Raw genomic sequence first — 15,146 nt, forward strand, 5'->3', positions numbered from 1 at the left:
ACAACTCTTCAGCCTTGGAGCCAATACACAGTATTGACTCCAAGATGGAAGGTAAGGGTTAAAAAAAAAAAGAATTAACTTTGTAGAGAGGATTTAATATCATTCTAAATGGTATTAATATTGTAAGCATGACAAATAATTTACAAAATAAAAATCTCTGAAAAACACAGAAATATATCACCTTTAAAAATATTTCCATGAGCAAATTAGCAATAAAATGGAATTGACCCTGCCACAGATTCTATAATCCCAATTATGCCAATCAAAAGTAGTCTGTACAACACATGGGCAACAGTCCCTGACCTTATCATTGATCATTAATAATTGCCATAATAAGTGTGTTCTAAACAGGGGTTCAGCTATTTCCAAGTCAACAAGAATTTATCAGCCTACACAGTTCCCAGCCCTGTGTGCTATCACATGAAAGGATATAAAGATAGGGAGAAATAATCCTTAATCTGGAGAAATGAATAAACAAATTGGCTAGGAAACAAACAAATTACTATTGTGTATAGAAATTACTTATACAAGTTCAATGAAAAATAATTTCAGTGGGGGTATTTGGTCCACTTTGATTTCCTTACAAACAAATGGGAGCCACGAGTCCCTAGAAACTATCTTCAAAGATCACTGAAATTTGTCAATATTATAAACCAGCTCCTGAATCAAGATAGGGCTTCCTAGATATAGGAATGTACATTAAAAATGTTTTTACAAATTGCTGTAATATAGGGCCCTGAGAAAGAAAAAAATAAGAAATGACAACAGATTGTCAATTCATAAGCTTAAAAATGTGAGAATTTGATAAACAACAGCAATGAAATATGTTCCAAGTCCTTGCTCATGATACAATTTTGAACTCTATAGTACAATTCTTCCTGAGATTTACACTTTTATTTAGAACTGAAAGCAAAAGCAAAAGCAAAAACCTTAAGCAGAATCTTACCTTCAGTTTACTTCTTCTTAAGGAAGGAAAACTTAAGTATTTTGCTTCTAAGCCTGATGCTCATTGCCTCTTGATGTCAATTCTTCCAGCCCCCACTTTTTAGAACCTTTCCTGCTTCCTAGACTGTAAGAAAATCTATTTCTTTAGCTGCCCACCCTGAATATCCCAAATAAATGGTAGAAATTTTCTCCTCCCAACCTCTCAACATTGTTGTCTTTTCCTCAGTTTATGTGATGGCATTTATCTGTTAATTGTCACCCAAAGTATCTATAATTAATGTATCAACTGGAAGTCTGTTTTTGAATGATTTTGTCTCCTGACCCAATCCCCAAATTCTCAAAGGCACACTGTCTGACACTTTAGTGGAATCATTAACTCTAATTGACCATTTCCAAAGAATTTTAAATTTGGAACAACACACTGATATTCTGTGTTTGTGGACAATTTCTCCTGGATCTGTCTCACCCTGTTTTCCAATCTCTACCAATATCCTTTCCTTTTCCAATCTCATTTCGTTATTGCCTTACTGGAGAATGGAGGTGGTCTTTAGTTGGATAAGTCCTAAACCAGAAAGTCTTGGAGTATGGAGTAAGTGATGAATACTTTGTCTACCATCTTTGAAATCTGCTTTAAAAGTCCAGGGAAGAGCAAGATCTCCAAACAGGCTGCAGGATGATGAATTTATTTAGACACACCAGTCCTCTAAATCATATCAATTTGTAAAGAGGTAACAGTTGGAATATTTGTAAGGGGGTAGAAGTTATACTTATGGTATAATGAGTCATTGAAGTCTGTCTCTTAAATACCATCCTTTGGTCTTCTAATCATATACATGCATTGGTCTGTTTGGTCATAACATTTTTTACTTGTAGTTTTAATTACCCTGCAATTCTCTTTTTCAGTATCCATTTATTTGACCAGATTATTAAAATAGGTGAAACCAATCTAATTGGATTAGATGAAGAAGAAATCTTCTCTACTTTTAAAAAAATGGAAAATTGTGTTTTCCGGTGAGTAAATTGTATATTTCTTTAAGATACAGTGATTTCTAGATCTCCATTTTTTTATTTGGAAATTTCTAGAGCAATGGTGTTCACACAGAAAAATTGGGGAGAAAACAAGACAAATTTTAAACAAAACATTAATTTCTTTTTTCACCTTCATTTCCTAAATAGAAATAATCCTCTTTTTTCTGTACAGCGGTTCAGAGAATGTTTTATGATCCAGTGGCACTTTCCCTTCTGAATGGAATGCCCTATGAAATCTCAAACTCCTGACTTCCATTTGGATTTATTTCTAGTTAATGAATTAGTATTTCCGTGGCAAATAATGCTACTTGAACCTAAAGAGATTTTTTTGGAAGAGAGAATGCTTAGGTGCATTTGCCCACTCAGTTTATTTGCATGAACTATGTCTTATTTCAAAATACATAAATTAAATGTGGATATTTTGAACCTAGGATTGAAATTGGACGAGAGCCACCTGAAGTCAAGACAGAACTCATCATACTCCTTGAATTGTCAGAGGAAAGGAAGAAATTTTTTACAGATTCAGTCATAGTTCAGGTATGATATCAACCAAATACAAAGATGTAAAAACTCAAAATTCTTACTTATTCCATCACAAGATAGCAAAATTTTTAAAAAATATACATTTAAATATAGTTTCCTTTCTCAGAGGGAACAAATAAAACTCAAATACTATATTGCACATGCAAAGAAAAACAATAATAAAAAAGTTTTAAAAATAAAAAATATATAGCAATAAGTGACACACTGTGCCAGCCAAAGAGAGGTAGAACACAAAGGTTACTCACTAAAAAATGAGATCCATTTCTCTTTTTAACTTGGACATGAACCACTGTGTGAGTGTAAACGATTTTCAGAATAAAACAGTAGTAGAGTAGATAATGCATAATCAAAGAAACTACCAAAGTCCCCAAAATTCACAATGGTCCAGTTAATTTCAATATGAAACAAATCCACTATCATATTTTACATGAGTTGCTATGTGACATTTTTAAAAACCCAGGAACTGATGGATTCTAGACCTCTAGGTCACAATTTTTGCAGATGTAGATATTCTTTCAATGTTGGCAAAGATATTTTTAAGCAAAGTCATTTTGTTTAATAACTGCCATTATTTCAAAATTTGGCAGAAGAGTCCAGAAAAAAACAAACCTCTTATATTGATGAGGAAAATCTATTTGGGGTCTATAACATAACCAAGAAATCTAGATTGTTCTGATTCAAGTAAAGTAAACTGAAGAGTTATGCAGAAACTCTTTTTTGGCTTTCTGCTTTATATAAACACTTTTTTCTCTGGCAAGAACTTCTATTTGGTTCTCTACCTTTAATAAAACATTCTATATTTTAGATAGATAGATAGATATAAACCTTCAATTCAGAAACCATTAGTTATCTATAATCATTTCTGAAGACCCATTAAAATTAAAAGTTAGATTCTCTAAAGGTTGTATACAAGTTGTAACCAGTTTTGTTGAAGTTCATCCATCATCATCTATGTGATAATTAACAAAGGCAAAAAGGCAGAAAAGGCTTTTAAGGCAACGTGATCTTAGGCAACATGATCTTTGATGGATCTAGTGACAAGGTTTGGGGCAAGATGTTCATAGGCTTTTACAATGATATTTTGTTCTTCAGCAAAAGTACAAAATAAAGAATGATATAACAAAACAGTATTGATTAGATTAATAATATATGAACTTAAAAAGAAAATTAGATCTTACAACAATCAGGAAATATAAAAATCATGACATTGAATAGGCAGTGCAGTCAAAATATCCTTTATTCTAATCCAAACATACATGTTTACTATCTTAAGGGGAATAAAACTCAAAAGGTTAACATCACTAAATGTCCTGATCTCTTTTTTCCCCTCTCCCAGGATTTATCATCCATTTGCATTTCTTTTGTCAGAGATTTGAAGTTTCTGATAGAAGCACTGGGAAGAATCTCCACTCTGCATGTTGAGAGTATTTAAGACTTTTAGAACTTTGTCAAAATATTTCAGTTTGGTTTATAGTTTAAGCAGCCCCCAGCCTATTGCATATTTATGAGGAGAAATAAACAAGAGGAGAAATAGCCAATGAAAATTCAAACTGCTAGTAAGAAAATCAAGCAGAGCTAATATGCACTTTGTTAGCTCAAGAGATTCAAACTGTTCTCTGAGAGTTTGAAGCATGGTTTGGAATAGCATTTTTCCTCCAAAAAAAAAAAGTGGAATGGAAAGGAATTGGTTAAGAGGCTTGGAAGAGTATTGTTCTTTCACCTCCTCATTAGGGGCAAAACTTTGAGGGAAAACAATAGTGTATTTACATATGAGAGAAAGAGTACTCCTCCTTGGTGTTTTGGGGCAATAGAAAGAAGGAAAAAGCAGGTTTATTCCCCCAAACTGACTTTAAATCCACTGATTTGGACTAACTACCTTCCCTGTGAAAAACCTTGAATAACAACCTTCTAAACCAGGAGCCCAGAATTACCTTTTAAAAATCAGCCTGAATAACGCGGTTTCTTTTTTGGGGTGTAAGGAAAGGGATTTGGGTGGAAAGATTTTTATATGTCACCCTCTGCACAGAGACTCGACTCAGAGTGAGAGGTGGCAGCAGAGTAGCTCCTTAGGCTTCCCAGCACACTTCAGTGAGGAGTTAAGGCAAAAGAAACCACAGTCACTTGGGAACAGCAGTAGCAGCAACAGTGACCATAATGGTGAAAGCAGGAAGGTGGGCAGGAGTGCAGGCTTGAAAAAATGCATCTATTCTATCTTAAAAAATATTTGAGAATTCTATCTCTTTTTGGTCAGCCAGAATGTGGGTTTTTTAAATTAATATACAATAACTAAGTATTATATTTTAAAAGTTTTATTAATAATAACTTGAAATAAAAAGCTAGAGTAAAACCTGCCTAACTCAGCTCAGGTTGCAAGAGAAGAGAGAGTGTGTGGCTTCCAGCAAACTATATACAAGCATGACATTGCAAATGTGGTGGAGAGAGGAGAGTAATTATGGGAAATACTGAAGGACTTCTAGGGAATGAAGTCCAAGGGTTCAAGATTCTAATTAATATACTGTTCAAAACCTCATTTCTGTCACACTGATTATCCGTTTTCTTTGAAGTTCTTCTAAAATAAAGAATCCTTTCTTCATTTTTGTTTTTGGGTTTATTGCTTGCTGATTTCAGTTTCTTCTGCGACTTCCTTATATAGTCTATTCCATGAACTTAGTTTTCTTTTAAACCACTACTAAGTAATCTTGAATAAATATCAAATTTTGAAGGTTCAGTTTCAGACCTGCTAATGCTAGACCTCTTTTATTCTTATTTTTATTTAATGGAAATTTAAGGTATTATTTACCTTTTCACAACAATCTCTTACTAACAATCATTTTATTTTTTGTCTTTCTCTACCCTAACCCTAATGTTATCCTCAACAGACCTCTCTACATTGTAAGCTCCTGGAGTCAGGAAGTGTTTTAATTTCATCTCAAGTATAACACACAGGACTAACATTTAATAGATGCTTTAAAAAATTCTGATAGAACTAGCTGCATTGAGCTGTATACTTATGTAGATGCATAATAGGCTCTTGTTTTCAATTGTTTTAACTGCTATTTAGCTTTGTATTTTGGTGAATTCTTTAATATATATACACTCATTTTGAACTGACTATCCTTTATCTCATATACTATAATAAAAAATCTTTGGAAGCAAGATCAAAGTATATATTCTCCAAAAAAATACATATATATATATATGTATATATATATATACATACATATATAAGCTTGCATATAGTTCATCTTGGGGACAAATGTAAAAGAATTTCAGTATGGCACCCTTAAAACATCATTTGTGTTCAATTATATAATCATAAATATGAGCAAACAACAGGAGTGGATTTTGTTTCTTTATTTTAAGCATGTTCTTATAATTGATTAGCTTTGGGTACACATTGTAATTACATTTCTAAACATTTTCTCCCCTTAAAGGAAAAAGTTGGAGATATCAAAATTGTGAAAGGAAAAGCAAGAAATTATAAAACTCCGAAAATATCATGGCTCTGGATCACGAGGTATATCAATAAGTTTCTACTGGGAAAGTAAACTAGTGGATTTTTTAGACAAAATGTAAAATTCCAGGTATGAACAAATCATGAAAGTATTAAAGATGCATTCAATAGCTGACTCTTATGAGCAATCTGCTCATGTACCAGACTTCTGGATCCTTGAATTGAATTGGGACTCATATTTTGTAGTATTCTGACTACTTCCCACACTTGAAGACCAAAGGTAAAACGAACTTCTGCGCTAAGCGCTGGCTATGACATTGTCTTAGCCTTCACCTCTTTGATTTTGTTGTTGTTTACTAGGCTAATGTTAAGTTCTCTACCATGTCACATGTTTGACTAACTATCTCCCATTCCCCATTCCTTGGAACTTCAATAAAAACTGTATTCACCTGTAATTGGCTCTCTCATACCATCAGAAGAGCACAGACAGACTGAATGCCATGCTCAAATATCCCGCATCTCTCTGTTTCTTTACCTGCTCTATGTCTTCTCCATTCTTAATCTTTAAACACTTCAACCCAAATTCCCTCAGTCCTCGACTTCCCTTTTCAGGTGGTCAACCCATGTTAGAATATTTTGTAGCTGCTGGTCAGCTACACAAAATGAAAGTTTAATAATAAAATAATGGTATGTTTTAATCCTATAATCCACTTACCGAGAATGTTTTGTAATCAGAAAATTTTAAAAATATATGTTCTGGGGCATTTATTGTATAATATTTTTTCTTATTTATCCAGGGCAAGCCTCAACTCCTGTTTGTCTTAGTTTCCTCATTTGTAAAATAGGGATCTGAATAGAAGTCCCAGCAGTGTGAGGAACAAATGAGATAATAATAGTCAAGCACTTCACTCAATTCCTGGCATGTATTAAAAGTATATAAATAATTCTTATTATTGTCATTACTATAATAGTGTGACAAATGAGGAATGGCTGAACCATTTCTGGCTTATAAATGCAATGAAATAATGTAATGCCCTAAAATCAGTAAATATCAGGAATTGGAAACAATTTAATAAACTTTGATGTAAAGCAAATACTGCCCCCAAAATAACTCTACAAGAGGGAATTTTAAAAATCTTATCATCTGTCCTAGAATTGGGGCTAAGTATCAGTTCTAAGGTAGAAGAGCAGTAAGAGCTAAGTGACTTACTTTGGATCACATAGGAAGGAAGCCAGATATGAAACCAAGTCCTCTCATCTCCAGACTTAGCTCATTATCCACGGAACCACCTAGGTGCCCCTGAGAATATATTTTCAAGAATTAAAAGGAAAACTCTATAAATATAAATGGATGAGTAAAAAACGATAGGCAAGAAGAGAATATTAAAATGTAAGTCATTTTGGAGAATGTTTATCTGACTTTGGTAATATATAAATGAATGTTCAAAATAAACAAGATAAAAAGACTAGAATCTCTAAGTATGATGCTTAATCTTTAGGTTACTAAGAGTGTTCAACCAAATTTTTTCAAATGGCCAATATAAGGGGACAGCTGGGTAGCTCAGTGGATTGAGAACCAGGCCTAGAGACAGGAGGTCCTAGGTTCAAATCTGGCCTCAACCACTTCCTAACTGTGTGACCCTGGGCAAGTCACTTGACCCCAATTGCCTAGCCCTTACCACTCTTCTGTCTTGGAGCCAATTCACAGTATTGACTCCAAGAAGGAAGGTAAGGGTTTAAAAAAATGGCCAATATATTTTATACTATTCACATGTATTTATGGTATCCAGCTCTGCTTTTATTTTTGATTTTTAGGATTTTTTTGTACACAGATACTGGAGTGGTTTGCCATTTCCTTCAACTCATTTGACAAGAATAAAACTGAGGTAAATAGGGCTGACTGACTTGCCTAGGGTCACACAGCTAGTTTTTGATTTGACTGGATTTGAACTTAGAAAGATGAGGCCTCCCTGACTCTGGGCTTGGTACTCTATCCACTGGGCCACCTAACTACCCCTAACTGCCATTAGTATTTGCAATGTAAGGAGGAACAATAAAATATACCTCAGCCATTTACCTATGGTATAGTGATAGGAATTTACAAAATAGGATAACAATGACAAGGGATGTTCCAATCAAGAGGATTGGGATGATGCTGTTTGTGCCCTCTCCCTTTCCACTAAGGAGTCTCTCTGGTTTTGATCTAAGCACATAATGACCAACTTTAGCCTTGGAGAGACCTGAAAGGTCAAGCATCTATCTCACAGCCTTTGACTCTTTATTCCTCTACCCTGTGTCTCAAGAGAAAACTAAACAGGAAAATTTGGCCAAATAAGGAACTGGAAAGGTACTCAGTCTACTCTGTGAGACAGCTACTTATTTCCTCTTTACAAAAGACGGGCTTAATAAATACAAGATCTGATTTCAATTCAGGATCTCTGGACCTCTGAAATTCATAATGTTGATTTTATGCAGAACACAACTTTAAGACTGATGTTTGATCATGTCTGCAGCGACAGGCACTCAGAGGATTAGGTTCAAGTTTGCCTAATTGATCCCTAAAACCACAACCACATGGAAGAAACTGCCAAACCCTTAGGATGGTGAGGGCAGCCCATCCTCCTACTGCTCAAAAGAGAATTATTTGCCACACATCCTAGAAAACCAAAGGAAGAGAACAAGCCAGAAGGAGCCTCTCCTTTTTAACAGATACAACACCCCACCACCACCTTCCTCTCTGACAGGTTGGGGAAAGGACCAAGGGACCATGCGCTGGTTCTCTGTGGGACTGAGCCACATATGTGGTCCAGAGGAAGTAGACAGGGAATCTCTAAGAATGTTCCATCCCCATTACCATACCCATTGACATGAAAAGAGAGTCTGACAGGTAGACATAAATACATAAAAGCCTTTTAAGTGAAATTCATTGATCACATTTGTTTTAAATGCAAGCTTAGGTCTTTATTGAACTTACAATTTAAAGTACTGTCATGCCTTACATTATAATGCTCAATATTGCTAGGAGAACCACATGGCATATATTTGGAATTGTGTGTTTTTATTTTATCTTTAGGGTTCATTAAATCATATTTGGGTAAGTACAGATATGGGAAGGATTCATGATTTCATTGATATATAGGAAATGCTCATAGGTAATGAAACTTCCCCTACCAATGCTGGCTGACACCTCTGCAACTTAATTGTTTAAAAGTATTGATAAACAAACTTGAACTCAGATTTTCTTGACTTGCTCTTTATATGCGATGTAAAGCTGACTCTCTAGGTATGATTTCATACATATACACACATACACACACTAGGTTGTCTCTATGCATGAAATATATAATTCATTCAGGTATTTAGGAAATATTCTCCATAATGAATTATTCTATAGGCAGGACTACGATTGTAATGACCGAAAGGTTTGGTCTTTCAGTATATATAGAGAAGAGTGGAGACCTCTCTGTTTCAGCTTTTTGAGCTGAGGCCAGGCCTCACAGGCTGGCAGAGGGTTTCTCCCACTCCCATCCTCCGTGCTACTTTTGTTGATTTCAGAATCTTAGCAGTTGATAGAAAGCAAACAAGAACAGTTCTAACTTTCAGAAACTGGTTGGGCCTGTGTCTTTGGGCTGAATTGAGAAGAGGCACTCGGAATCCAGACTGGGAAGCCAACACTCCTCCCACCTCCAACAGCAGGAAGGAAGTAACAACCAGGCAGGAAGGAAGTGCAAGTCTCAAGACCCAACTGCCACTCCCAGTTGCCCCTTCCCCCCACCAACTATCAGTCTTGTTTCCTTTCCAGATAGCCTTCTTACCCTTCCCCCTAACTTTTCGATTTTAGTCAGTCTCTCTCTTTTCCCCTCTCTAATGTTACTCCCCTTCCAATGTCCTCCCCTCTTATTTATTCCTCTCTTACTATAGTGCCTTTTAAATGACCCCCAACCTCTCCCTCTCTTGTGTAGCTCCCCTCCCCACATGCCCATTTATTATCCTTCTACTTCTCCATAGGAAACAATACAATTCTCTGCCCCCAATGGATGTGATTGTTCTCTCTCTGAGTCAATTTCAGTGTGTGTAAGATTTAAGTATTACTTGTTGCCAAACTCTTCCATTCTTCCATTGAATTGATCTTCTCCCCCTCCCCCATGAGCTTCTTTATGAAAAATATATTTACCCCATTTTATCTCTTTTCCAATTTCTCTTAGTATTAACCTATGTTTACACCTAGTTTTTTAAATACATTTTGAGATATCATCCTATACAGTTTGTCACTGTACCCTCTAAGTACTATTTTTCTAGCTAACCTGATGAAAATAACAATTTTTAAGAGTTATCAATATGTTTTCTTATAGAAATACAAATCATTTTTACCTCATTGGGTCCCTTAAAAAGTCTTGTTTTCTCTTTTTTTTCCTTTCTTACCTTTTGTTGATTCCCTTGAGTTCTGTTTTGGGGTATGAAATTTTCTGTATAAGTCAGGTCTTTTCTTTAGGAATGCTTGGAAGTTTTTTTTTAAGTTAAATTACAAAACTTTCTAGTGCATGACTATAATCAATTTTGCTGGGTAGTTGATTCTTGGTTGTAGACCCAGTTTCCTCATATTCTGTAATATCATATTTTTTGCCTTGCAGTCCTTCAGAGCGGATGCAGCCAGTTCCTGTGTTATGCTAACTGTGCATCCATGATATCTGAATGGTTTCCTTGTAGCATCTTTTCCTTAATCTGGAAGTTCTTGAACTTGGCTATAGCATTCCTTGGTGTTGTCAATTAGGTATTAAATGCAGCAAGGTGGTCTGTGGATTCTTTCAATCTCTACTTTACCCTCTTGTTCAAGAATGCCTGAGCAGTTTTCTTGAATAATTTCCTGTAGAATGATATCCAGACTTTTTTCTTTGGTCATGATTTTGTGGTGGTCCAATGTTTCTTAAATTGTCTCTTCTGGATCTATTTTCTAGGTCTTTTTTTTTCCAACATGTTGTTTCATATTTTCCTCAAATTTTTCATTCTTTTGACTTTGTTTTATAGACTCTTATTGCCTTGTGAACTCATTTGCTTCTAGTTGTTGGATTTTTGGTTATCCTTTTCCTTTTGGTCTGTTTTTCTTTGTAGTTCATCTTTCATTTTCCTTGCTTCATTTTCAAGCTGGTAAATTCTGCCTTTTAAAACACTATTTTTTTGTTTTAGTTCATGTGCCTCTGTTTCCAAATGACCTATTTTGCTTTTTAAGATCTTTTCCCAATTGTCTTCAGCCTCTCTTAATTGTTTTTTGAATTGTGTTTTGAGTTCTTCCAAAGCCTATGTCCAGTTCTCTGGAGTTCCTAAGTTTTTGCTTGGTGTTTCTTGGTCCTCCTCTGTTCCATTTGTTCTTTGTTCAGTACCCATATAGAAACTGTTGATTGTAATTTCTTTTTTCTTTTTCTGTTGTTTACTTATATTCCTTCTCCTCTCTCCCCTCCCCATTGTAGGCTGTAATCATACACTTTTGTTTATTTGTTGGATCTGTGGAGTTTGGGCTATTCTGTCTTGAAGAGGCTTCTTCTCTGCTCTGCTGATTAACTAGATTAGACTGATGGAGTATTAAATGAGCCCTGAGACCAGATCTTCTTCAGTTTCCAACAGAAGCTGAAGGCGAAGATGAAGGTAGTTACCCTCATCCTCCTTTCTACTCCTGTCTGCCAGCAGCCTCCCTGTCAGCTGCCCAGTCAGAGTTCTGAGCTTCCCATGGTGGTACCAAGGTACTCTATCACAGTTATAGCCTTCACCCTGGGATCCCAGTCAGCTGGATTCTTACTGTGGGTCTCAGCATGTAAGTGGGAGGAAGAGTGTTGGAGATTGAGATTCCCTGCCCTTTGAAGGCTTCTTATTTGCACTACTGGTAGATGGGATAAAGCCTGGCCAAGCTGATCTGCAAAGCTGAATGTGGATGTGCCTTGAGGCCAAAACCTCCAGAGGCAGAGGACCAAGATATGGAGAGTGGTGGCTGAAGGCGGTGACCCAGCTGCCCTCCTCTCTGCCCCTCTCCTTCAGCTATGTCCCTTCCAGTTGTCAGAGTCCTGGGTCTCAAGTAACTGTGGTGGCAAGCACTTTCTCCAGGCTAGAGCTCTCACCCCAATATCCCAGAAATCACCCAAATCTCAGTGCAGTAGGTAGGGGAGGAATCCGGGGATCTTCCTTATTTCTTTTCCTTAAACTAGAGAATTCAGGCTTCTCTGTTGTGTACCTTTTACATTGAATTGAGCAGGAGGGTCCCCTGGCTCTGTCTTGTTTGATTTGTTTTTCTATCGCCCTTGAAGCACTTTGTTTTTTATTATGTGGAAGAGTTTACACAGAGGACTCAAATTTTGCTACTTCTAAGTGGCCATCTTGACTCTGCCTCTGAACACTAAATCTTGAAACACTATGCCTAACAACCCCTTTCCCTTATATCCTCACTTCTTGCCTTTCACCCCTTCCCCAAAAATAAAGAGGAAAACATTAAAAGGGTGAAAAATATCAAACATATTTAGCCCAACAATACAAGTCCTATATTTGTCCTATCCAAAAATGTATACCTCATTCTGCTTTATCAGTCTATCACTTCCCCTTTTATGTGGTGGGTATCATTGTTTAATCTTTACCCTCTAGAATTGTGACTGATTGTTAAATATTGTGGTTAAATAGAGTCTATTAAATAAATGTCCATTAAATAGAGTTCTTAAATCTTTCAAATTTCTTTTTCTTCATGATGTTATTATGGTAAAACCCTCATGATATTGTGAAATTTCTTCATGTGATCATGACAAATGCTTTTTCTGGTTCTGTTCACTTTGTGTCAGTTCACAGAAATCTGCCCAGGTTTCTCTAAGACCATTCTGGTAATAATTTCTTATTGTGCATAATTTGTTCAGCCATTTCGCAGTGATGAACATCCTTTTAGTCTCCAATTTCTTACCTTTGAAAAAAATTTTAAAAGTCTTCTATAATTATAAAAGTCTACTACTATCTATGGGTCCTTTTTATTTTTATTGTTGAACTTCTTTGGGATTATAGGTCTAGAAATGCAATTGCTAAATCAAAGAGTTAGTTCAATGACAGTTTAATGTGGCCTAGGACCAAAGTATTTTACTGAATGCCTAGAAAAACCCACATTTCTACCAATATTAATACTATTACTTTCCAATACCCCTCCAATAATTGTCATTTTTATTTGTCAATTGTCATTCTTTGTCAATCAGAATAATATGAAGTAGAAGCTCAGAGTTGCTTAAATTTATACTTCTCTACTTATTTAGTGATTTTGGACTATTTAAAATTGACCACTCCCTTGAAAACTGCCATTTTCATATATTGGACTTTTTGATGGTCATTTAATTGAAAGAAACCTCATGGTTCAAGTCCACGGCTTTCATTTGATCAGTATAGTAAATCGAAGGTCAGAAAGGCTATAAGTGACTTGCCTAAATTAATACAAATAGTTAGTGGAAACTACAACTAGATTCTAGAACTAGAAATAGAGGTCATGTCTCCTTAATTCCACGATGATTTCATTGTCCATTGTATCAAACTATCCCTTTTTCTTCCGCAGAGAACTGGAATTAAAAAATAAAGAGATGGAATTGAAAAGAATAATAGAAGAAGAAGGTCAGAAATATAAAAAAGACCTCAAGGAAATTGTTGAAAGGGTGAGAGTACAGTTCATTTATATACACACACACACACACACACACACACACACACACACACACACATATATATATATATATATAAACTATAAACTATATCTATGATTAAAAACCCAGTGTCTGGCTCACATATTTTCCCTCTTCTTTGTGAATAAAATCTAAATCCTGTGACTTCCAAACTGAAACCAGAGAGTTTTACAATTAATATCCAGCATACCTTGAAATAAATCTTATTATATATACATATATGCATATAAGTCTCATATACTCACAGCTTAGCAAAGGACCAGACACATAAAAAGCATTTAATAAAGGTCATTTTTTTCTTTCTATATACACATGACAAGATGTATAAATATATACATACACACATTTATATATGTGTGTGTGTGTGTGTGTGTGTGTAACTTACATCTATATATACACCTCTATCAAAGACCAGGATACTTTTTTATCAAACCTCTCCTAACATTATTCTAACTGCAAATGGTCTGTTCACTGTAATTTCCCAGTTCTTATGGCACTTTCACTAATTTTGTGTTTGTACATCTTTACTAGTCCATTCTACAAAATTATAATCTCCCTGGAGACAGAATCTGTCTTTTCCCTTTCATATACAATACTACACACAGAGAGAGGTTTTATTTTATAACATTAAGAAGGAAGACCTACAATGAAGTCCTCCTTCTAATGTCCATCCTGGATGTCTAAACCTCACCAAGTCGGTAACATCTTAGTGCTCTGGGAAAATCTCTGCAACTAGAGAGCAATGAAAGTGACACTTTCCTTGAAAAAGTTAATTCTTCACTGGGAGATCTTTTCACCTTGGATTCTATCCCTAACCTCATCTACTATGACTATTCCTATCCCCTTTCCCTTTCCCATCCCCATTTCGACCTCTATACCAATGTCTATCCCTATCCCTAACTTCATGTTAATCCTTAAATCTATTTTGATTATTATTCCCTGAAAACCTATTCATGGAATTTGTGTATAAGTATTTTTAATGTATAGTATTAAGGGGTTAATTGGAGAGCAGAGAGGCCAGATAAGTGGCTAGCAGGTACAAATGAGTTATTTATAGAATAGTTATGAAAGCTGGAGAAAAAAAGGATTGAATAAATTGAAATTAATAGAATTATTATGGTTGCACAAATTTCAGACTAACAACTTGATAGAGAAACTTAAAAAATACGTGAACATATCTGAGAGAGGTTTCATTTTATAACATTAAGAAGGAAGACCTACAATGAAGTCCTCCTTCTAATGTCCATCCTGGATGTCTAAACCTCACCAAGTCGGTAACATCTTAGTGCTCTGGGAAACTCTCTGCAACTAGAGAGCAATGAAAGTGACACTTTCCTTGAAAGTGAATATCGGAAATCAGCCTGGGGAGACAGTAAAAGAAGATATAACAACAGGGAAATTATTGGCCGCAGAGGATATCAGTTTAGGTAAGAGTTTGATTCTTGATTAGGCTGAAAGGAATCAATTAGTGTCAAGAAAAGAAGCAG

The 15,146-nt window shown here is 35.5% G+C and overlaps 1 protein-coding gene across 2 annotated transcripts in view; it reads left to right on the forward strand.

Moving 5' to 3' along the window:
- Positions 1-15,146, forward strand: part of LOC103098389 (uncharacterized) — a 166,181-nt gene that overhangs the window by 16,011 nt on the left and 135,024 nt on the right. For both annotated transcript variants that reach the window (XM_056793300.1, XM_056793299.1), the window contains exon 5: positions 1,849-1,956. In XM_056793300.1, coding sequence (XP_056649278.1) covers positions 1,849-1,956 — 108 coding nt within the window. The remainder of the gene's footprint in view (positions 1-1,848; positions 1,957-15,146) is intronic.

This window comes from Monodelphis domestica, chromosome 4 (genome assembly GCF_027887165.1).
Source record: "Monodelphis domestica isolate mMonDom1 chromosome 4, mMonDom1.pri, whole genome shotgun sequence".
NCBI lineage: Eukaryota > Metazoa > Chordata > Mammalia > Didelphimorphia > Didelphidae > Monodelphis > Monodelphis domestica.